Source organism: Haliotis rubra, unplaced genomic scaffold, assembly GCF_003918875.1.
Source record: "Haliotis rubra isolate DU_JTF1 unplaced genomic scaffold, ASM391887v1 Scf178, whole genome shotgun sequence".
Classification (NCBI taxonomy): domain Eukaryota; kingdom Metazoa; phylum Mollusca; class Gastropoda; order Lepetellida; family Haliotidae; genus Haliotis; species Haliotis rubra.
Window position 1 is genome coordinate 1,406,067 of NW_025765758.1, and position 23,253 is coordinate 1,429,319.

At 40.1% G+C, this 23,253-nt stretch overlaps 1 protein-coding gene across 5 annotated transcripts; it reads left to right on the top strand.

Moving 5' to 3' along the window:
- The first annotated feature begins 2,392 nt into the window (after positions 1–2,392).
- Positions 2,393–23,182, top strand: LOC124273220 (cilia- and flagella-associated protein 36-like). 5 transcript variants are annotated; one of them, XM_046708437.1, is made up of 11 exons: positions 2,396–2,513; positions 5,402–5,466; positions 5,892–6,002; positions 6,571–6,785; positions 8,940–9,081; positions 9,662–9,790; positions 11,046–11,285; positions 11,624–11,897; positions 14,114–14,163; positions 18,935–21,514; positions 21,725–23,182. In XM_046708437.1, the coding sequence occupies exons 1-9, from the start codon at positions 2,408–2,410 to the stop codon at positions 14,116–14,118; spliced, it is 1,287 nt and encodes a 428-aa protein (XP_046564393.1). In that variant the 5' UTR covers positions 2,396–2,407; the 3' UTR covers positions 14,119–14,163; positions 18,935–21,514; positions 21,725–23,182. The 5 variants fall into 5 exon arrangements, with proteins under 5 accessions (XP_046564394.1, XP_046564393.1, XP_046564391.1 ...); XM_046708435.1 differs by lacking the exon at positions 14,114–14,163 and having other exon boundaries at positions 21,725–21,880; positions 21,933–23,182; XM_046708438.1 differs by lacking the exon at positions 14,114–14,163 and having other exon boundaries at positions 2,393–2,513.
- Positions 23,183–23,253: the final 71 nt, after the last annotated feature.

Sequence of the window (23,253 nt, forward strand, 5' to 3'; positions counted from 1 at the left end):
TGTGGCGAATTGCGGCGCTTAAATGCCACACCGCCTGTGCGCTACTAAGATAATACATTGTATCGTGACGAGTCACTTTAATATTAAAAGATAGTTCACTGGGATGCAATTTGAAAGCACTGCTTTGACGAAATCACAGGGGTACATGGTGCTTACAAACCATGGGTCATAATCAGAGAGAATCGGCGCTTCGATGCGACTTTCAAGGATCCTGGGCTATGAGTGGCTAAGACTCGAAACTCCGTACAGTGTCTTTTTGTGGAGGATGTGTTCAACGTGCATTTATTTTAGTATCGGGTGCTTCGGGAGAAGACTTTTTACCTCATATTTGCACACATTGTTATGATTATAATTTACACAATTTTACCCATGACTGTCATTTTCATGATGAATAAAATATGCTAAGCGTTACATGGTCTGTAGCTGTCGGTGTCAAATAATGTGTAACTTCCGTTGCAAAGATGTTTATAGAATGGAGAATCTGCATTTGTGATGTAGAAGTGCGAAGTGATGGTGATGTAGAAGTGCGTTTCCTTATGCAAGCTGTACTCGCGTGATTGGACTAACACAATATTTGAGGGGCGGTGGGGTAGCCTAATGGTTAAAGCGTTGGCTCATCACGCCGGGAAAAGGTAACGTGGTCACAATGTGTGAAGCCCATTTATTGATGCCGTGATGTTGCTGGAATATTGCTAAAAGCGGCGTAAAAACCAAACTCAATCAGACAAGATTTGAATATCGGGAAATTAACTGACAACATATTGATGCGATCGAGTGGTCTATGGAACAATTGAATCTGATGCAATTTATCCATGAGCTAAATAAATTACGTGTTTACATGGTAAGAAATACTCTGCATGAAAAATGGCAAATGTACAAATCAACAAAAACAAATAGGTTTGTTCATTTGCAGCATATACAAATCTAATCATGTCTTTTATTTGCGTCTACCTGAATATATAATAAACACATGATTTTTATTGGTCATGTAAATTATACACAGGTAACAAAATCTTATAAACGTCACTATAAACACGCTCACTGCACCAACTGAATCAGACAGTAAAACACATTTTAGAGGGTATATGGCATCCAGCATACGGCATCTTATGAAGGTGAGGTGAGGTGAAATTGGGTTTAACGTCGTGCTTGAGAATAGTTCGCTCATATGACGACGTGAATGCGTGTGTATGTGTATGTGCGGCTGCTTGTACTAGCCCAGACTTCAGCTGGTTTTATAGTGCTAGCCCACTGAGATACCATGCCGCAGTGAAGCATGAATACCCCACTCAGACACATTATACTGACTCCGAGCCGACCAGTCCTTGTTGTACCCATTAATGCCGAGCGCCAGGCAGGGACCAACAAGTACCATATTTTAACGTCTTTTGGTATGACGCGGTCGGGGATCGAACCCGCGACCTTCCGCTCTCCGGGCGGACGCTCTAACCACTACACCACGGAGGCGGTCCCGGCATCTTATGTACCACAATTGACTTGGCACATGCACATACTGCATTATATGTTGAGGTTTGTTTTGTTTTAGTTTTTATTACATCCTGATTCTAAGTTTTGTTTTTGAAACCGTGTACATTACCCCACGGACGGGCCTGTCATGCGGTGTATATTATTTCCTTATTTTACGTAAAAGAAAAATGCTATTTATCAGATAACATTAATCAAATTTCATTTTTGATGCAAAATAGAGATTTTCCAAAATTGATAAATTGGATTGCTAAAACGTTTGCCCTTTTGAGGGGTGGGGGTGGTGTTGTTGTTGTTGTTGTTGTTGTTTTAGGCGATCTGGAGTTAATAGAGATCCGAACAAAAGTTTCGATAATTATAGGAATACTATTGTGTATAGTGTCAGAGGAGAAAAGGATGATTCTGAAGTTACAAAATTCATTCATGCACATATAAATGACCTGGACCTGGCATTAAAATATTCCGAAACTTTTGCTAACATACTGCATTGTAGGGGCGGTAGGGTAGCCTGGTGGTTAAAGCGTTCGCTCGTCACGCCGAATATCCTAATTCGATTCCACACATTTGAACAATGTGTGAAGCCAATTTCTGGTGTCCTCCGCCGTGATATTGTTGGAATATCCCAAAAGCGGCGTAAAACCATACTCACTCACTCACTCCATTGTATATTTAAATATTTTATAACGTGTAATGCCCCAAACATTTAATGATTGCAAACGAATACGACAACAGTACATTTATTCTGACATATTGATAGTATATTCTTCATTGTTAGGGACATGACTTAAATACTGAGAAAGGATGTGCTTTGAACTCATATCATAGATGTTTGGAGTTCGGAGATCGGAGTTCGGAGTTCGGAGTTCGTTGTGAAAACTCGCAGACTCTCGCGAGATCTGTCATCGCGTCGTATGGATTCAAAATGGCGTCGAGAAGCAGAGAATACGTTTTGGATGAGTTGCTTTGTTTCCTAAGCAACCCAATATTTCAAGTTCCTGTTTTAACCTTTATGGAAGATAGGTGCATGAGTAAGTAATTGCACTGACAAGAGTATAATTGTTTGCTGTGGCTGACAGTCTTAAATGTTTTCAACGCTGAAAATAAACTTCGATCTCCAGATCTATCAGCCTTTCATTGGTTTTTTCTTCTTATTCGATTTCTTCTTATTCTAAGTCCTATCTTCGCATTTCACAGACGGACATATCTTGTAATGCCATTTGTCACGGAAATGACCTTCTCACGTGTTAATTTTGATAAAAAGTGAGAGGTATAGCGTCCTTTACCGAGTGCGCCGTATCCTGGCCACTTTGTGCATCACATTAGCAATAACAACACATTCAATATGTAAGATATCATGTATTCCCATTTTTCGTGAGAACAAATTAAGTCAAATTACTTACAGTGATAATTATTAGGATCTACTTTTTACAAAGAACACTGAAATGAGAGGTAGAGCTACTTTCTGTAACATTGCTAAATTCAACAGTTTGTTAAAATTGAGTAGAAATGATATTCAAAATGTGAAAAAATAAAATCATACAACAATAATAAACATGAAACTCGAAATAATAGAAACTCGAAATAATAAACTCCAAATATTTTTCTTGGAGTCATCTGTTTTCTAGTTGAATCATCATCATAAATTAATCATCTATCATCAATGTTATGGGAAATAATGCGGAGGCATAATACACCTACAGAGGCATAATACAGCCTACGAATGGTGAATATTGGGTCCTGTAAGGATACATACCAGGACCATTATTTGATTTAACATTTCTTATAATTGGCATTGTCACATGCATTTATTCAGCAAACAGTGTCACATGTATGTCACATGTCACATATAAAAACTTCAGTCAAAGGTCAAATTTACAGTCAGACACTGGGGCGACTTCTGTCAGCCATAAAATTGAACAAAATAACACTGGGAAGAAGCATAAATCAAAATAAAACAAATAACCATAAAAATTGGATTATTTGGGATGACTTCAGGTTAGTAAAACTAACCAACAATTTTGAAAATGAAAGGTTAGTTATCACAAATAGAAAAATATATACACCTTTCAAAAAATGAAGCTACGGAATTCTGGGAGTTGGAGCGAATGAGCGTGGGAAAGTTACTTTATCCTGACCTAACCCTAACCATGTTTGTTAAACTAACCCCAAAGAAGATAGTAATGGATATCCAAAGGCTAAAAAAGTAAGTATACTAAGATAGCGAAGTACTCAAAACACGAGTCAAGTTGAGCATTTTTTTTGCACAGTTCTGAAGTTTTCAAAGATGGCGGAAGGTATCCAGTATTCTGTAGTCTTTCCCATGTTTTTAGTCGTGTTTAGACTAACTGTGGAAGTGATTGGGTCATGCACTTAGCAATTTATAACATGTCTGAGAAAGTGGAGTATTTTTCTTGAAAAATGAGATAGACCGTATTTGCTGCCACATCTGTCGACTGAATGGTTGATGTCTTTCAATTTTGCAAACCTGTGACATTAACATTGTTTATGGTGTGTGAAAGTTATGATAGGAGAAGTCCTTAGTGAGAAAGCATCTATTTCACTTTTTTCTTCTTTTTTAAAAATGTTTTTATTTCCCTTTATTTTACTGATAAGATCTTGTGCCTTGACATTCTCTTCCCACAGAGGTTACTCCTGTCATATCTTTCTACATAACCTCTGTTCTAATACGGCCATATTTCCGGTCCTCGTAAAATCCCCTAGCGGCAAAGAGTGTAACCTAATTATCTCCCTTCTTTCTACAATTGTTACATCGACTTAGATTCAATTTGACTAACACAAGTGACAAATATCCCCATCTGCCGGGAATTGTGTTGATGTTACACACAAGGCGTTTAATGGAAGAAGCTTGTCCGTTGTCAGCGAGTGAGCGCCATTGATACGCCATTACATGACTGAGTTCTAGAAGAAGCGTTTTTCAGGTTCTTTTCCACGAAGCATTCGGAAATTACCGAGGCCTTGCGAATGATCACTTTTGAAACAACGTCGCTGATTGCACAACTAAATCGGCTTGTCTCCAATCACGAGCCTTGAACGCTGACACCAAGAAAGGGTTGTATTAGAACAGAGGTTATGTAGGAAGATATGACAGGAGTAACCTCTGTGGGAAGAGAATGGTGCCTTGATGTATATTTACAAATTATTACTAACATCAAGTTTACGATCATGAAAAACATTTTTTTCTTTTAAATATGTCCAGCAGAGTGCAAAATAAGAGGAAAATATTTTAGCTCTTAGATGTAATAGCTGCTATTTTTAAGAATCTACTGAAAAAATGAATCTGTCGGTCCACTGAGATTGTAGACATTGTTATGTAGCCATTTTAATTCACAAGAACAGTGTTCGGAATCATATGAATGAGTGGGGGCGGTGGGATAGCCTAGTGGATAAAGCATTCGCTTGTCATGCTGAAGGTCTGTGTTCAATTCCCCAGATGGGTACAATGTGTGAAGCCCATTTCTGATACCCCCCTCCGTGATATTGCTGGAATGTTGCTAAAAATGGCATAAAACCAAACTCACTCATTCACTCATATGAGTGAGTGAGTTGGGTTCTATGCCACTCTTAACAATATTCCAGCAATGCCCCATCATGGAATCTTCAAGCTTTGACGTTATGGTGGTAAGGACCCTTTTATTATTCCAGATATTTTTCAAATCCTGCAGACTCATGAATATCTGGGTTAGAATTGGTCTCCAGTAACCCATGCTTGTCGTAGGAGGCGATTAACAGAATTAGGTGGTCAGGCTCGCTGTTTTGGTTGACACATGTCATCGTATCCCAATTGTGTAGATTGATGCTCGATTGATCACTGGATTAGCGGCATTAAACAACAAACCAACCAACTATCAAACCCTGCAACAACATTTCTCTGTTTATGTGTTTCCCTGTTTTGCAGTTTTTGATCCAGAAATAGAAGACTCTTCAGAATATCGCAAGACCCATGAAGACTACAAGCGTTTGGTAATTGCTGATCATCTGTAGCTCACATTGTCTTGTTAAGGGTTAAATTGCCATGTTTAGGATGAGATTGTCATATTTTAGGAGATTGTCATGTTAACAATGTCTGCTGGTATTGTTTTCGGATACTGGCTATCATCATGCCTGATTTCACTTATCTTTAATGACTTTTTCTCATGGATATGCCATGCTTTAATTGAGAATTTTAGCTGAACAATCCAACAAGTGTGACTTAATATCAAATAAACTACTGCTATTATGCCTAATCACCAGCACACCTTTGAGTGCAATGAACAGGACTCAAACTAACAAAAGTACTAAAATCTGTATTTAACTGAGAAAGTGTAGTCCCAGATATAAGATATATTACATTGGACCTCTTTCTAAATGTTAGATGTGATCTTCAAATGATTAGATTACATCACTAGGTGGACCGGATGCTGCTGTCCTTCGAGCAGGACACAGGTCTGGATTACAAGGCCATCATGGGTGCAGTGCAAGAGATGAATGACAAGGAGGACATCAGGACTGTGTTCCAGGTCAGTCAGTCAGGGCAACCTTCCACAAAGTGATCTTAGCATTAAGGTGATCATAACTCCCATACTTAGCAGAGAATTACCACAGTTGTAAAGCTAAAATTGCTTTGTGTTATGGGGCCCAGAAGTACCGGTAACCTACAAATAAATACTCATTAAAATGAGATCTGCACAGAGAACTGAGGACATCCTTAAGGGTAACACAGATGACCTTCCATCAGTCTAGTTAGAGCTTTGCTTCCGATATCGGGAAAGTGAATTTAACTACTTGATATTTGTCAACATGGGGCATTCTTGATGAAAGATTACATTTTTCCATGAAACCTGTCATCTACCTCTCCCTTCAATAATATAACCATTTGAAATGGAAGAGATATTCCATAGCTCATATAAAGTACTCCCATAAAATTTCGACCATTCTGCCTGGGTTTTTCCAAAGCAGTAATTACTGACAACCTCAACATGCTAAAATACTTTGTAACTTTGGGCTTACATTAACACTGAAAGAGCAAATATGTGCATTATTTCTCTGTTTGCATTGTGTTGATTCTGGTGAATGTTCCTGTTACAGACTGTGCTGGAGCAGGTGATGTCTTCGGTCGACTTTGGACTGTTTGTGCGAGTGATGGCTCATAAAAACATTGTCCTCCAAGAGGAAGCCCTAAAGATGATCATGAAGAATCTCGGAGCCCTCCCCGGCAGTCTGACTCATGTCAGCAAGGAGGAACCACGGAGGATGAACACCAGGCAAAAGGAGGAAGATGCAGTGCTAGCAGCAGCAATGGAGTAAGTAAATTGTATGGGTTTATCTGGATGAGAACAGTGTGAGAAGGTTTTGTTGATTGTGTTGGAAACGCAGCCAGCTGTAACCAAGACTCCAGTTTACAGACATCCCCCACATGTCTATAGTGTTCACAACCTCATGTTGGAGATATTTATTGTGTCATGATGTCACTTTCGTGGTATGGATTGTCTCATGACCATACTATTGAGACATGGATTTTGTCTTGCCTTCACTGTAGTGATATGTTTTATATCCCGACCTGTTGATTGAGATATGTGTTGCATCACATCCTCACATTAGAGAAATGTATTGTATCATGATCTCACCATCAAAATATATATTGTGTCTGGACCTCACTGTCAAGATATATGTTGTGTCAGGACCTCCCTGTCAAGGTATATATTGTGTCCAGACCTCCCTGTCAAGATATATGTTGTGTCAGGACCCCCCTGTCAAGGTATATGTTGTGTCAGGACCTTAGTGTTCACGAATGGAGTTTCAAAATCACAGGACATTGGGTCCTGTAAGTTTCAGACGTCTGTCTGACCCATTGAAAATGCTCAGGACCCATGGAATAAAATTAAACACACATTTCAGATTTAATATTTCTTATAACTGACATTGAAATTATTAACAAACATAAGATTTATAAACAGCAAACAAGTGTCACATGTCACATAAAACAACTTCAGTCAAAGTGAAATATACAGTCAAATATACAGTGAAATATACAGTCAGACACTGGGGCCGGCGGGTTGTAGACTTCTGTCTGACCGTTGGCGAATCTGTCGGATTTGTCAGAGGGTCAGATGCTATTCGTGAACACTGGGACCTCCCTGTCAAGATATATGTTGTGTCTGGACCTCACTGTTACGATATATATTGTGTCCAGACCTCCCTGTCAAGATATATGTTGTGTCTGGACCTCACTGTTACGATATATATTGTGTCCAGACCTCCCTGTCAAGATATATGTTGTGTCAGGACCTCCCTGTCAAGGTATATGGTGTGTCAGGACCTCCCTGTCAAGATATATGTTGTGCCAGGACCTCCCTGTCAAGATATATGTTGTGTCAGGACCTCCCTGTCAAGGTTTATATTGTGTCAGGACCTCCCTGTCAAGGTATATATCATGTCAGGACCTCCCTGTCAAGATATATGTTTTGTCAGGACCTCCCTGTCAAGATATATGTTGTGTCAGGACCTCCCTGTCAAGGTATACATTGTGTCCAGACCTCCCTGTCAAGATATATGTTGTGTCAGGACCTCCCTGTCAAGATATATGTTGTGTCAGGACCTCCCTGTCAAGATATATGTTGTGTCAGGACCTCCCTGTCAAGGTATATATTGTGTCAGGACCTCCCTGTCAAGGTATATGTTGTGTCAGGACCTCCCTGTCAAGATATATGTTGTGTCAGGACCTCCCTGTCAAGGAATATATCGTGTCAGGACCTCCCTGTCAAGATATATGTTGTGTCAGGACCTCCCTGTCAAGGTATATGTTGTTTGAGGGCTTCACTATTGAGACGTGTGGTGTCACAGTGAAGTGTATTGCTGCCTTACCCGTGTGCAATGATTGACCACTTTACAAACTCTTGTTAACGCGATATCTCATGAACTGTTGTACCCAATGTCTTCAAATGTGGCGACAGCCTACATTGGGGGATTACCCAGACACCAGTTGATTTGAGTGAGACCTTATTTTCAAGGTCACCACGACACTTTGACCATTTTCAAACTCTTGTTAACGTGATATCTCATGCACTGTTGTATCCAATATCTTCAAATTTGGTGACAGCCTACATTGGGGAATTACCCAGACACCAGTTGATTTGAGTGACCTTGACCTTATCTTCAAGGTCACTACAACACTTTGACCACTTTTCAAACTTATTTAAACCTGATATCTCATAAAGCATTGCACCCAATGTTTTCAATTATGTCGACAGCATACATTAGGTGATTATGCAGTCATTTCAGGCATTATGTGACCAAAAAATAAAAAGTAGTAAATATGTTATAGATACTCCATTCTTTAGCGGCGGGGGACCTTGCCATATCAGTGGCAAACACTTGTTCTTCTTAAAGCTAGAAAGTTATTCTCATGTCAACTTCTTTCTTACTTGATGTCAATGAATTTGTTCTGTGAATGTCAGGAAATCACGGCAGGAGTTTGAGAATCAGAAACGTATGAGCAGCCAGGAGGAGAAGGAGATGAAGGCTGTGCTTGAAATTTCAATGTGTGAGGCCAAGCGGCTCAGTGACAGCAGGCAGGTGGAGGAGAAGAAGATTGACATGGTGAGTCTGGGCGGGGATTGTGTACTTTTGACATGGTGAGTGAGGGGGAATTGTGTACTATTGACTTAGTGAGTCTAAGGAGATGGTGTACTTTTGACGTGGTTTGTCTAAGGAGATGGTGTACTTTTGACATAGGGATTGTGCGTCTAGGGGGTTGTGTACTATTGATTGTGTACTACTGGCGTGGTGAATCAGGGGGATTGTGTACTATTGACATGGTGAGTCTTGGTGGAGATTGTGTACTGTTGAGTCTTTGGGGAATGGTGTACTATTGACATGGTGTGTCTTTAGGGGATGGAGTATTAATGACTTGGTGACACGTGAAGTGGTGATGGTGCGTTATTGACATGGCGAGTTCTTGGGTGGTGGTGTATTATGAAAAAGTAATTTGACTATTTGAGTTATTTCCTAAAACATGTTTAGAATGCACCATCTAGATAAAAGTGCTTAGTCAGCCCCTCATTAATACTGAGTGGGTACCGACAGGAAGGTAATAGCTACTGATTATTTCAGGTTCATGCCATTGACAGTTCTAGTATCTTCCATTTTATTCAGATGTGATGACATTTCTGTGTTACAGGCCCTCAAGAGTGGATCCAGTGGTGGGTTTGGAAATGTTGCAGTTGTCCCCCCTGTTTCTGCTGGCTCCCATGATGCAACAGTCCAGCCAACCAGTCCCAGCAAGCCAGCCACTGACCTCAGATCTGCAGTAAGTCCTCATGTACTGTAGCAAAGCATATTATTGAGCAAAAAAATAGTTAATAGGACTGTTTCAACTACATCTCAGTCTGTGCTAAGTATTTTTTATATACTCAGCCCAAATATACCTCTTACATCATTCATATCCATCATTTGAGTAGAGTTGGAATTTAGTGATATTGCATGGATAATTTCTTCAGCTGAGCTTACCACACAAAATTTTACTCAGATTCCTGACTCGTGGCTAGGTACAACATTCTGTGTGTGTTTGTAGTACAGCCAAACCTATTGTCTACTTGTTTATCAACAGCTGTCGACTACTACCTGTGAGAGGCCTCTTGAGAATTTGACAGATCTGGTTGTACTCATTCATCTAGATTGCAATATTGTTATTGCTGTTTCATTTTCTAAGTTTTCCTATTTTGCAAAATTGTGTGAGGTTACATTTATGATTACATCATGTAACTGGAATCAATTGAATGACCAGCTGATCCTGGCCTGGGAACAGAGCTGAGCACAGTAGTGTTGGGAATGGGTTGAAATCTCACAATTGATGATTGCTTCATTACCAACGAACAATCCTCGAAAAAAATTGGTTAGCGTCATTTTTCAGATTTTCCTATTCAGGTTGTTATTGCAGATATGTATAACATGATGCAACTTGGTACTTTAAAGTGATGACTAATATATCATGATCATAAACTTCCTTGAGTCTTAGAGAAACATTCAGTCATCGCTTTTCAGTAAGTGAAGTGAGTTTTCTAAGAATTAAACACGTTTTCAGGCCCTGACAACTTCTAAGATATGTTCCATTGTCAAAATTTTCAAAGACTAAAACAGTAGTTCCAAAATCGTTTATGTTCGATTATGAGAAATTGTGATCGATTGCTTGGTCGTTTGGTCACTGCGACCAATCTTCGATTATTTCAATTAATCGGAACACCACTAGAGCACAGCAAGATTTACTAAATGAAATCCTCATGTTGTTCAGCTTTTTGTAATACATTCATACTTGTGACAATGCATTAGTGGATCCAGATGGGAGGTTGTCCTGCTCTCTTTTTCAGACATGTGAACTGGGTAATTGGTAAAGTCAGCTTCTGACTAAGATATTTTGTGCACCCACATACCACATATTCTGAATCTGACTCTGTATAGTGTACCACTTTTGATCAAGTGCACTTTTAAAACTCTGTCATATTTCCAGGTACAGTCATATTGTATTTACACTCTATCATGCTTGATATGATTACTGAACCTTTCAGCCCAAAATAGCTGCCATGCCCGCTGCCTCCCGTCCACCACAAGCCACTGCTGCGTCCCCCAAATCCCCCACGTCTGCCACTGGCTTTGCTCCACTTACATCACCTGTGCAGAACAAGCATGTGGATATGCCAAAGGCAAGTGGGGTGAGCAATGCTGATGCTGCAGCCAACTGGATGAAGTCTGCCCAGAATGAGTCCAGCTCCAGTGTCCAGCAGTCTGAGAGGTACCAGGCAATGCAGGTGGGTGGAAGATGTAGATGGGATATGGACCAAACAAGATGTTTGCAAGACTTTTCAGTTTGGACAGAGGTTGAAGGAAAATGAATATTGGTTCTAAGGTTTATCCACATAAAAAAAAAGAAGAGCTATTTGTATAGAAAATCTCATAACCTTTAAGAATTTCAGAAACAAGGAAAATGAACTGTTTTGCTTCATATCCAATTAGAGGCAGTGGGGTAACCTAGTGCTTCAAGGGTTTGCTCGTCATGCCAAAATATTTGTGAAGCCCATTTCTGCTTGTGTTATTTTGGTCACAGTGTGCACAGGATTGATGGATCAAAATGCCTTTCTCACTGCAGAAATCGATGGAAGCAATGTCACTGGATGAGCGTCAACAACGTTTGAAATTCCTGAAGGAGCAGAGGGACAAACTCGTGAAGATGAAGAAGGAAGAGAGAGAGAAGCAGCTGAGACGAGTTGAGTCTGCTCAGCCGCAGCGGCCACAGTCAGCAAGGGCAGCTCGTGCTGCAATGTCGGGCAAGACAGCTGAACCTGAGAAACGAGACCCTGAGATGGAGAAAAGACTTGCTATGAGAAAAGCCATAGCTGACAGACTCAAATCTGAAGTGATTGGTAAGAAGTTTTGATGTTGTGTGCATGCTGTACTTTGGACACTGGTGGCTGTACACTGCATGAGTTTTCACCCTGCTTCACCCAGAGATGCACACTTGACCAAAGGTGTGACTCCAGAGACCCTCCTGCATGGCTCTGCACTGTTATGCTCTCTACTGTTGTATTTTCGCTACAGATGGTTCAGTCCAGGGTCTGTTGCTACCAGTGTTGTCGGACATTCGTCATATAGCAACAGTGTTACCCCCAGTAACTTGCAATATTTACTTGTGTCCAGTGCAGTTGAACCTTTTTCAGTGATATAAACAATTGCTTTTCGTTTCAAATCCAAAAAATAAGGAAATCTTAGAGCTGAAGCTAATATAAGTTTGGTGTCACTAATAATTGAGGGGCAGTGGGGTAGCCTATTGTTCAATTCCCCACATGGGTTCAATGTGTGAAGCCCATTTCTGGTGCCACCACCGTAATATTGCTGGAATATAGCTAAAAGCAGCGTAAGACCAAACTCACTCACTCACCACTAATAATTGAGGTTTGATTGTCAAAGAAAAGGTCGAAAAGGTTCCACTGCTCTGCACAGGTCTGGTTGGTGTGTACATTACCGGTTTGTGTAAACCAGCACAGATGCAGCTTTTTTGACTTAATGTATACACTAGACATACAACATGCAGGAAAGTTGGCAGATGAGTGCAATCAATTCTTAAAATAATTTGTAAACACCAAATTACTTGGAGATTTGTATTTTGTATGTGCTTTTCTTCTGCTTGAAAAAAGGGATGCACACCCACATAGTAGTACACAGACTCACATCCACAACTTGTACACAGAATCACATTGTCATTTCAAATACCCTAACTCATGTACCGGTACTACAACTCACATCCCCCAGCATATACTGCACAAGCCCACATCGGCATGTTGTACTACACCCACTCACATCCCTACCACGCAGCACTGACTCACCTGAATTTTTGTTTGACACTGTTTCATATCCCCTTCTTGTACCCTTCTTGTACCACACCCAATATAATTTTTACTTAGTTTAGTTCAAGTATAGTGCTCTGTAATGTACATTTCATATGTTGTGTGAAAGTTGAGTTCTCAAGGCAGACCAGACTCCTGTTCCATGAAATGATCTTAGTGATGTGGTGAAGGTGAGCCTATGTTAAAGTATGGGGATAGGTCACCTTAGTACTAAGATAGCTTTGTGCAATGGGCCTCAGATCAGCAATTTCACCGTCATATCATATTATAATGATGAATTGCAGAATATTGATTTCCTGGAGTGTTCTCTTATGAATGTAATATGAAAATGAGTTATTCTGTCATGTTTGTCAAGTAATTGCTCATATTTGTACTTTCATCCCGTCTCAAGGGCACAGGTGCCCTAGTTGTTTATGTCCCACCAAGTGTCAACAAACAGCTCTTAGAGTACCAGAAACCTCTGAATGATTGTACAAATCCCAATTTGCCATGATTTTGTTCTTGGTTTACCAGCCTCATACCCATGCTTTGGGTTACAAAGAAATGGAAACCATTTGGCATCTAACCCGCAGCTTATGGGGCTCTAGCTTGCATCCAGCTGATATCCCATGATATAGAGGAGCATAAAACCCCACCCATATCTAGCATGGCATCTCTTGATTCAGGAGGGGCGGTGAGGTAGCCTAATGGTTAAAGTGCCCGTTCGTCACACTGAAGACCTGGGTTCAATTCCCCACATGGGTACAATGTGTGAAGCCCATTTCTGGTGTCCCCAAACGTGATATTGCTGGAATGTTGCTAAAAGCGGCATTAAACCAAACTCACTCACTCACTTGGTTCAGGAAGGGTGGTGGTGTAGCCTAGAGGTGGAAGCGTTCACTTGTCATGGCAAAGGCCCAGGTTCAATTCCCCACATGGGTACAATGTGTGAAGCCCATTTCTGGTGTCCCCAAACGTGATATTGCTGGAATGTTGCTAAAAGCGGCATTAAACCAAACTCACTCACTCACTTGGTTCAGGAAGGGTGGTGGTGTAGCCTAGAGGTGGAAGCGTTCACTTGTCATGGCAAAGGCCCAGGTTCAATTCCCCTCATGGGTATAATGTGTGAAGCCCATTATAGTGTCCCCTATTGCTGTATTTGGCAACAAGCGGTGTAGGACCATACTCGCTTACTTGGGTCAGGATATCTCAGAATGTATGGAATATATGTATAAAGCCCTGTCTCCTTGATCCAGGATAGCTGAGCATGTATAGATGTAACCCTGAGCTGATGCAGGAGTTGAAGGTGAGACTGGAGTGAACCACGTTGTGAGTGGACCTAGGTTGTGGGCACTGTTGACTGACATCATGCACTTAAGTCACATCACAATATAGGACAAACACTTCACCATTTACATAAAATTAACCAAAATGTTATGTGTTTGATTGCATCAGTTCTGGGAAGATTCTGATGAAATCCAATCAATAGACACCTAGGACATTAAAATTGTATGCGGGGTGGTGGGATAGCCTAGTGGTTAAAGCGTTCAGCTCGTCACGCTGAAGACCCGGGTTCGATTCCCCACATGGGTACAATGTGTGAAGCCCATTTCTGGTGTCCCCCGCCGTGATATTGCTGGAATATTGCTAAAAAGGCGTAAAACCATACTCACTCACTCACTATAATTGTATGCAAGGTATCATTAAAAATAGTGGATTCAAATATTCACTCTTGGGGCAGAGTCATGTTGTTGCTGATGTCCAAGAAGTTCCTTCTGCAGTGGAATCATGTATGGTAAACCATTGCTATGGTTACAAATAGCCTGCCTGTTGTACTAATTATGAGTTAATCTAGTATAACAAACTCTGTCTCTGAGACCCAAGAGAATACAACACAAATAGGAGAAAGTCGTGATTTGGCGTTGTACTGATCTCCACTTGAATTGTGTCTTTTTTTCATTTTGTAGATATGTATTTATAGATAATATATGTGTATTTCTGAAACGAAATGCTTGAGTATGTCATGCTTATCCTGTTTTTTGTTTGCTTTTCTGTGATAATTGCCAAGTGATTTGGATGTTTTTATTTTGTAATAATTTGGAATTATGTCCTTATTTGTGTGATATGATTGTGTAACAATATTTTGATATGATTCTGTTTATAATGTAACCTGTTTGTAACTTCACGATGTTGGTTCACAACACATTGTTTGGGTTGTTTCACATTGGTTGACCATCTGCACATGCATCCATTTTAACCAACTTCTAAAAAATATTGTTTTTAAGTTTTGCTGAATGACTGACCTGACTTATATGATTTTTGAACCCTGAAATGTTCATTGACAGCTAATACTTTTGTCACGGATGTCAGCTACCTGTAGATCTACATGAAGAAAACCTATGTATATTCTATGTGATTTTCATCACATTCATAATAATCAAATTACTAAGGCATCACAGGGTCAAGAGTCATTAGAATAATGGAAAAACATTTTGGGAAGATAGCTTAGATTAATTTAGTTAGGCTGAACTTGCTGAAGGTAGTGCTAGAGCAAATTGTTTGCTATCCACTTTTTGTAAGCTTTAATGTTACAAAAATCACCTGAAACCACATTGAGGTCTTTCGTACTAGTATTGGTTGATCAAGGCATGGTTTCTCCAACACATTACTGTCGTCTAATTTGACTTCAAATGTGGCAACTATCTGGTATTTGAATGGTTGTTTTAGGCTGGTGAGCCATTGTTTAGTGTGTTAGTTTCTAACATGCAGAAGATATATTGTAAATTAGGCTGTCACCCAGACACTAAAAATATATGAGAAAAAGTCAGCCAGCTCAAGTGTAGGACGAATTTACATTTCCTTTTTGTCTCAGCACTAAAAATACAACAAATCATAGTTCAGGCCTTCATTTGAATTTACATTTTGTTATGTCGATATATATCTTTAGATAAGACGATTTTATTTTTTGATGAAATGTAAGTCTTAGTTAACATTTAAAAACATGTTTTAATACCTCTTGATTTTGTAATATGTCCCTTCCGTTTCAAGGAGGTGTTCGCCGAAGACCTGGGTTCGCTTCCCTACATGTGTACAATGCAGTGTCCGAGGAAAGAATTTTGTGGAGGTAAAAAAATCTGGTCGTCCTCATGTCGGGTCAGTTTTAGCAAACCAATGACATAATCATTATTTTATTATAACCTTTTTGAATATTTACTGCTAAAGGATACTAGAATAATCAGATGATTCCACTAGGAGAGATTTAACAGTCCAAGCTCTGTGTGTGCATATTAAATTATAGCTTAAAATAAAACAAACCAGTTTTAAGTCTTGAAATGGTGTTTTATTTATATTTGGAGGACAGGCTAGATTTTGGCAGGACTGGTAAAAAATTGCCATGATATTGCTGGAATATTGCTGGAATATTGCTAAAAGTGGCGTAAAACCATACTCGCTCATAGTTGAAGGAGTTATAACAATTTTTATCATGTCTCATGTAAGAACAAGTTGTGAAGTCATCTGTTGGGCATATGATTGATCTGAAGAAAATCCCACCATGTAACTGATTGAAATTAAAAACAAAAGCAGTGACGGTGCTAGTTGAATAGGCAGAATCTTCACAGGCTGCATTAACCTTTGTGTTCAGCACTGTATGAAAGACAGCCAAAGGGACATAATACCTCAACCGATTCCTTGTGAAAACTACAAGATCAGTACTGTCAACATGGTTTTTAATGAGGGGCAGAAAGTGTTTGTTGATAATCTCATCAATGTAACAAGTGAGATCCGTCCACAGCATGGCACAGTTTGTTACATGGGAGATGCAGGATTTTCTATCTTTGTGCATTATATTTTCTGTATGACCATGATGACTGAATTATGTCATTTCACTACAGGGGTGGAAATAACCCATTGCCCGACGTCCGAGTCCAGTGTTTTTTTCTGTCGGCAAGCAAATTTGTATATCACACTGTACCGGTGTCCAGTTGACTTTTTCAAATGTTAATTATGCAGTTTATGTAAAAAATCAGCAAGGAAACGGTTGGTATAGTGGAAAAAATATCAGGGCAAGTGACTTTACATGTGCCACTGTACCGGAGTACTCTATCAATTTTAAAGTTATTTCCACCCCTGCACTACTCTGTTGTATGATACTTAATGATTATATGCCATCCACGTCTTTCACACACTTTACCTCATCTCTATCAAACCCGTTTGAATCGTATGTGTCTTCTGTCTCTGTCTTCTTCCTTCTTGCACCCCTCCTGTCACCACTGTCTCGGTTATCTGCTGTTACTGTCACAGGCCTGAGTGTTCAGTACACCCCTGGGTCTAATTCAGAAATGATCATATCGCTATAACTATCATAACTCCTATACTCACGAATGTGATAGTGGTGCGATTGCTTTGGGAAACAGGCGCTTGACTTTATGTGTGATGCTTTCATTCGGATATGTGTTAATGAATATCTGACTCAGAATATTTGCATAATAAACATTATCATCAGTATGACATAAAACGGTTTCACCTTTATGTTTTTGTTTATCCAAAGGATATACCTTGCCAATGTTTGTCTTGTTATTTGTTGATTTTAGAAAGGTACAAGTATCACTCTGGGCCCACTTGCACAAGCAATCTTAGCACTACGATGATCGTAACTCCTATACTCTAACAACCGCCTCTGTAGTGTAGTGGTTAGTGCATCCGACCGGAGAGGGAAGGTCGCGGATTCGATCCCTGACTGCGTCATACCAAAAGACGTTAAAATATGGTACTTGTTGGTCCCTGCCTGGCGCTCGACATTAATGGGTACAACAAGGACTGGTCGGCTTGGAGTCAGTATACTGTGTCTGAGTGGGGTATTCATGCTTCACTGCGGCATGGTATCTCAGTGGGCTAGACATAAAGTCACACATGCACGTCGTCACATGAGCGAAATATTCTCAAGCACGACGTTAAACCCAATTTCATCTCACCTCACCTCACCTATACTCTAACACAGACTTAAGATGGTCTTAGCTCTAAGATCGCTTCGTGCAAGTGGGCTGACATCCAGCTTTCATCCAGACAAGCAGCAACACTGTTACTGTGACAAGTTGAAAAGACTGTTCTCAAGTATCCTTTGTACAGCATCTAGTTCCAACCTGAATTGAAATGTTGGGTTTATTTTGGAATCTGATGCATGCTCTCCTTTGAATAAAGTACTGCCAAGATGAAGACATTTTAACTACAAATACTTTATCAGTGGATAATTTGATGCTTTCTTCATATCTATATGATCTCTTTCACAGATTGTGTCTGTCCTTGAAGCTCTGAAGCGTCAGAGGATGAGTTTGGCCTTTGTCTATCAAAATGTTTCAATTTAGAAATATGTCTCTGCTTAAATCTCATCCTCGATAATCTCCAGGGTATACGTTCCGATAAATCTCCACTAGTACCCTGGATGCATCTACACTTCGGCCCGATAATTTCACTACCTCCCTTTGCTGGCTTTTTATCCAATCAGGTGTCTACGCTGGGAAGTTGAGCATACCAATCACAAGGCTTCTATCATAACTCTTTTTTGCTTCTTTTATCTAACTTAGCAACACAATTGTTGCAGAGGTATTCTGAACGAGGTAGAATGAGTTTCAGACCTGTCAATTTGTCTGTATGATTTTTGCCCTAAATCTGAGTCACACAGCGGGCAACCCTTTGTGGCTGCAGCCGCCATCTTTGTTGACACTGGCAAGCTTGGTTGTAAGGGCTTATCTGATTGGCTACTGTGAGAAGGCAGAGCCAGCAAAGGGATGTAATAACATGATTGGGCCGAGCCGTAGATGCATCCAGGGTAGTAGTGAAGATTTGTCAGAACATATACCCTTGAGATTATCAAGGATGCCTAAATCTATGAGGAGAAAGTTCTTGGAATGCCATGTGGTTCAAATATATCAGTCCTCTGTCTCTTCCAAAACCACAGTTACGTACTTTGACATGAAGGTAAAGGCGTGGAAAGAAATATTTGTTTGATAAATCTGTTTTGTGAAAGAGCAGTTAGATGTTGATTATTATATTATATCCTTCTGTTTATGTTTTCACAGATCGTCACCATTAGATGGCGCTGCAACTACTGTTCTCCACTGAAAACAACCGCCAACCATATGTTGTAACTGTGTTGTCTCGCACCATATGGAACAGACCAATGGGTCACAGCCCGCACCGAAATAGGAACAGACCAAGACAACAATATTCCGACGATACCCTGCAAGAGAATTATCCGTCCTGGCACTCTGCTGTACCACATCTAAAACTCCTGTCCATTTGGCATTATCTTCCCAAGGGACTTCCCAAGGACTTGAATGACTATAAAAGTCCAGTTTTCAGCCTTGCCAACCTTCCTGGAATTGTTTAGTTCTATTTTGTCACACCTAACGAGTCTAAATCATCGTACCCTAAAGGACATGTAACAAAATTTGGATCTGGTGTCCTGTCAAATGAGCATCAACTGGTATTTTCCAAATCTTTCTTTTTTCTTTAAAGTGGCTCAAGTGAGACCCGTTTTATTACAATATAGATCATGATTATCATTGTGAGTTTCTTGACTGCAACCATTTTGTTTTAATCACATGCAAGTGATATGAGAGATGGAGTCTGATTGGGTAGGTCATAGAATTGACAACTGGTGGAGCTACCATCAAGCCACAAGATTCCACCCTAGTTTGGCATGGAAAAATGGTCTTTTATCGTCAGTTGTTTTGGGAAGATGATGTTTCATAGTCACAATAGTTTTTGTCTTTTTAAAGGTATAATCTCTTTTACATAAAACCGTCCAGATAATATGTGACAGCTGATCCCCTGCATCAGTGAAGTGGATGAGGCTTGATGTCCAGTGTTGTATCAGTATTCAGCATCCTCAGATGCAGGGTTAACATGTCAAGCTTACGGGGGGAACATGTCCGTTTCTTCACTTCTACTTCAATCAAGTTGTTTACTGAATGTTTTGCTGGGTACCTGTATGTATGCCCATGAATGGAGTTAGTGATATAGCTAGTAATGATTTATATATGTAGCATAATATGTTCTGTGTATGATGAAAGCCTTGTGTTGATGCATGTGTATGTCTGAATGTAAGGAAACATGGTAGTGAGATGAGATGGTGGATGCAGTCACAGTTTGATATTATCATGCACTTGGTGAATATAGGGTAAATACTAGTAGTACTTAGACTGTCATCTCCAATCCTAATGGAGCTTATGTTACAGCACATGCTTCAGGTATGGATATTTTGTTTGTTGTGTTGTGCTGTACTGAGCAACATTCCAGCTGAAGAACGATGGCCTATAAATAACTGGACCATCAATCCAGTGATTGATATTATGAGAACCATTCCATCAGGGTTCTGTGACACAAACAAATCCTTGAACCTGACCAATCAGTCCCACTTCATCTTATGATTGGCTTATGTTGCTCCATCCTCGATAATCTCCAGGGTAAACGTTCCGATAAATCTCCACTATACCCTGGATGCATCTACATTTTATTACCTCCCTTTGCTAGCTCTGCCCTCTGCCAATCAGCCCTTACAACCAAGCTTGCCAGTGTCAACTAAGATGGCAGCCGCACCTACGAATGTTTGCTCGCTGTGTGACTCAGATTTACGGGAAAAATCATACCGACAAATTGGAAAGTCTGAAACATTAAAAAAATATATGCAAGAAGTCATTCTACCTCTTTCAGAGTACCTCTGCAACATTTGTGTTGCCAAGTTTAATCGGTTAGATGAAAGAAGCAAAAGTGAGTTGTGATAGAAGCTCTGTGATTGGTACACTCAAGTTTCCAGCGTAGACACCTGATTGGATAAAAAGCCAGCCAAGGGAGGTAATAACATTATTGGGCCGAGCCGTAGATGCATCCAGGGTAGAGTGGAAATTTATCGGAATGTATACCCTGGAGATTCTAGAGGATGAGGTTGCTCAGGTCAATTCTAACCTAGAAGCCCACAGGCTAAGGCTTTGAATATTATACCAAAGATGTCACCTCTCATAACGCACAGTAGACACTAATGGGCATTTATTTCCTGGGAAACCATTTGATTCTGTAGGTGTTCTTGACTGTTATGTACATAAAAGGTAAACATCAATGAGTGCAACTACTGACACTAAGATGCCTGGAGTTAGCTCCCTTGCTTCAGTAGTACAATTTTGTTGCCTTCTGCCTTCATTATCACAGATGTTCATCCTCATTGAGTGTTTAACATTCACACCTGGTGAATCTAGAATTCCAGTATTACCAAGATTACACCTTCAAGTGGTCATTTTTTGTAGTCTGAAGTTTCATGAAGCTTCGAAATTGACATCCCTAATTTGTACCAGATAGTGAAATTCCATTCAAATTTATAAGAGTGTGTCAAATGGAACTGAAAGGATATCCAAACACACCTTTCCTGTGAAGTACAAAATATACACATGATGCAATCACTGCTGTAATTTCCATAGAAGCATGCACACTAATTGCTACCAAGGAGAAACAGGACTACGAAACTCACCATCCACACCCTGTCAGCTTCATCAAACTTCACAATTGTAGCTCCTATTTTCAAACATAGACCTTAATACTATGCATGTTATTGCTTTATGGGACTCTATCCTGAACTGGATCTAGAGGATTCGATCCTGAACTAGGTCTGTGTAATACAATCTTGAACTAGATCTAAAGGATTCAGTCCTGAACTAGGTCTGTGTAATGCAATACTGAACTAGATCAAGGGGGATTTAGTCCTGAACTAGGTCTGTGTAATACAATCCTGAACCGGATCTAGAATATTCAGTCCTGAACTAGGCCTGTGTAATGCAACACTGAACTAGATCAAGGGGCATTTAGTTCTGAACTAGGTCTGTGTAATACAATCCTGAACCGGATCTAGAGGATTCGATCCTGAACTATGTCTGTGTAATACAATCCTGAACCATATCTAGGATATTCAGTCCTGAACTAGGCCTGTGTAATGCAATACTGAACTAGATCAAGGGGCATTTAGTCCTGATCAGGTCTGTGTGATACAATCCTGAACCGGATCTAGAGGATTCGATCCTGAACTAGGTCTGTGTAATACAATCCTGAGCTGGATCTAGGAGATTCAGCCCTGAACTAAGTCTGTGTAATAGAATCCTGAACTGGATCTGTGTATCACAGTCCTGAACTTGAATTTGGGCTGCAAATATTACTATGTGATGTTACTTGTGTCCACCTAATCAACTACTGGTATCGTTGTCCAGAGCTAAGACACGTGGAGCAACAGGACCAGTGATCTTCGCTGCCTCTAATGTTAAGCTTGTTCCACAGATGGAACTGGTTGTGTATGCCTCTCATATTAAGCCTGTATGAAAATGTGATGTGAAACCGTCCAATGTTTATTTGTTTGTTGTTTATGTTTGATGAGTTACTTCAGATGGGATTTGTTGTCATTATGATTGTTTTATTTCTTTAACATTCCATGTATTTTCTCACTGATGTTGGGCAATCTTGGAGAAATAGGCCTGTGAACAACTGGTCGCGTTTGTTGCAGAGCATCTCTGACCGTCTACAACGTGATGTAGGATCATATGATCTTTGCTTGGCATTTAGAAGCTTGGATAACATGAAGACGTGGAAGTTTTACGGATAACCTTTATGGGCTACTCTTTGCCTCTTGAGGCCAAGAGGGGGCGGTGGGGTAGCCTAGTGGTTAAAGCGTTGGCTCGTCACGCCGAAGACCGGGTTCGAATCCCCACATGGGTACAATGTGTGAAGCCCATTTCTGGTGTCCCCCGCCGTGATGTTGCTGGAATATTGCTAAAAGCGGCGTAAAACCAAACTCAGTCAGTCAGTCTTGAGGCCAAGAAGTAGCCCAATGGTTAAAGTGTGTGCTTTAAGCCAGGTTGAATTCTCCAAATGGTACAGTGTGTGGAGGCCATTTCTGGTGTTCAAGAATAGTGCTAGAATATTGCTAAAAGCGGTGTAAAACCGAACTCGCTCTAGTTTCTTCATTGGTTAATATGTTTTGAGAGACATTTCTGGGCTTCTTCCATTTACATGAGCTTTGGTCACCCAAAAATGGTTTTGTTCCCTGAAGAAGGGGCAAGGAAACAGCTCTGGAAATTTGAACTTCTTGTCAATAAAATTTTCATGTCTTCATGGGCCATGAAACCGTCCAATGTACAAAATGTTTTGTTTCCTGAGGACTGCACACTTTCAGTGTTCACACATCTGAATTCTATACATGTTTTTGTTATTATGCACTTAGTTGTTGCCACAACCACTGTGATATATCTGTTCATATCATCCTGTGCAATAAATATTTTACACAGCTACATTGTGTCTCTCCTACATGTTTTGTACCAGAAATCTACATCACACTTAAAAATGAACACATCACAGCAAT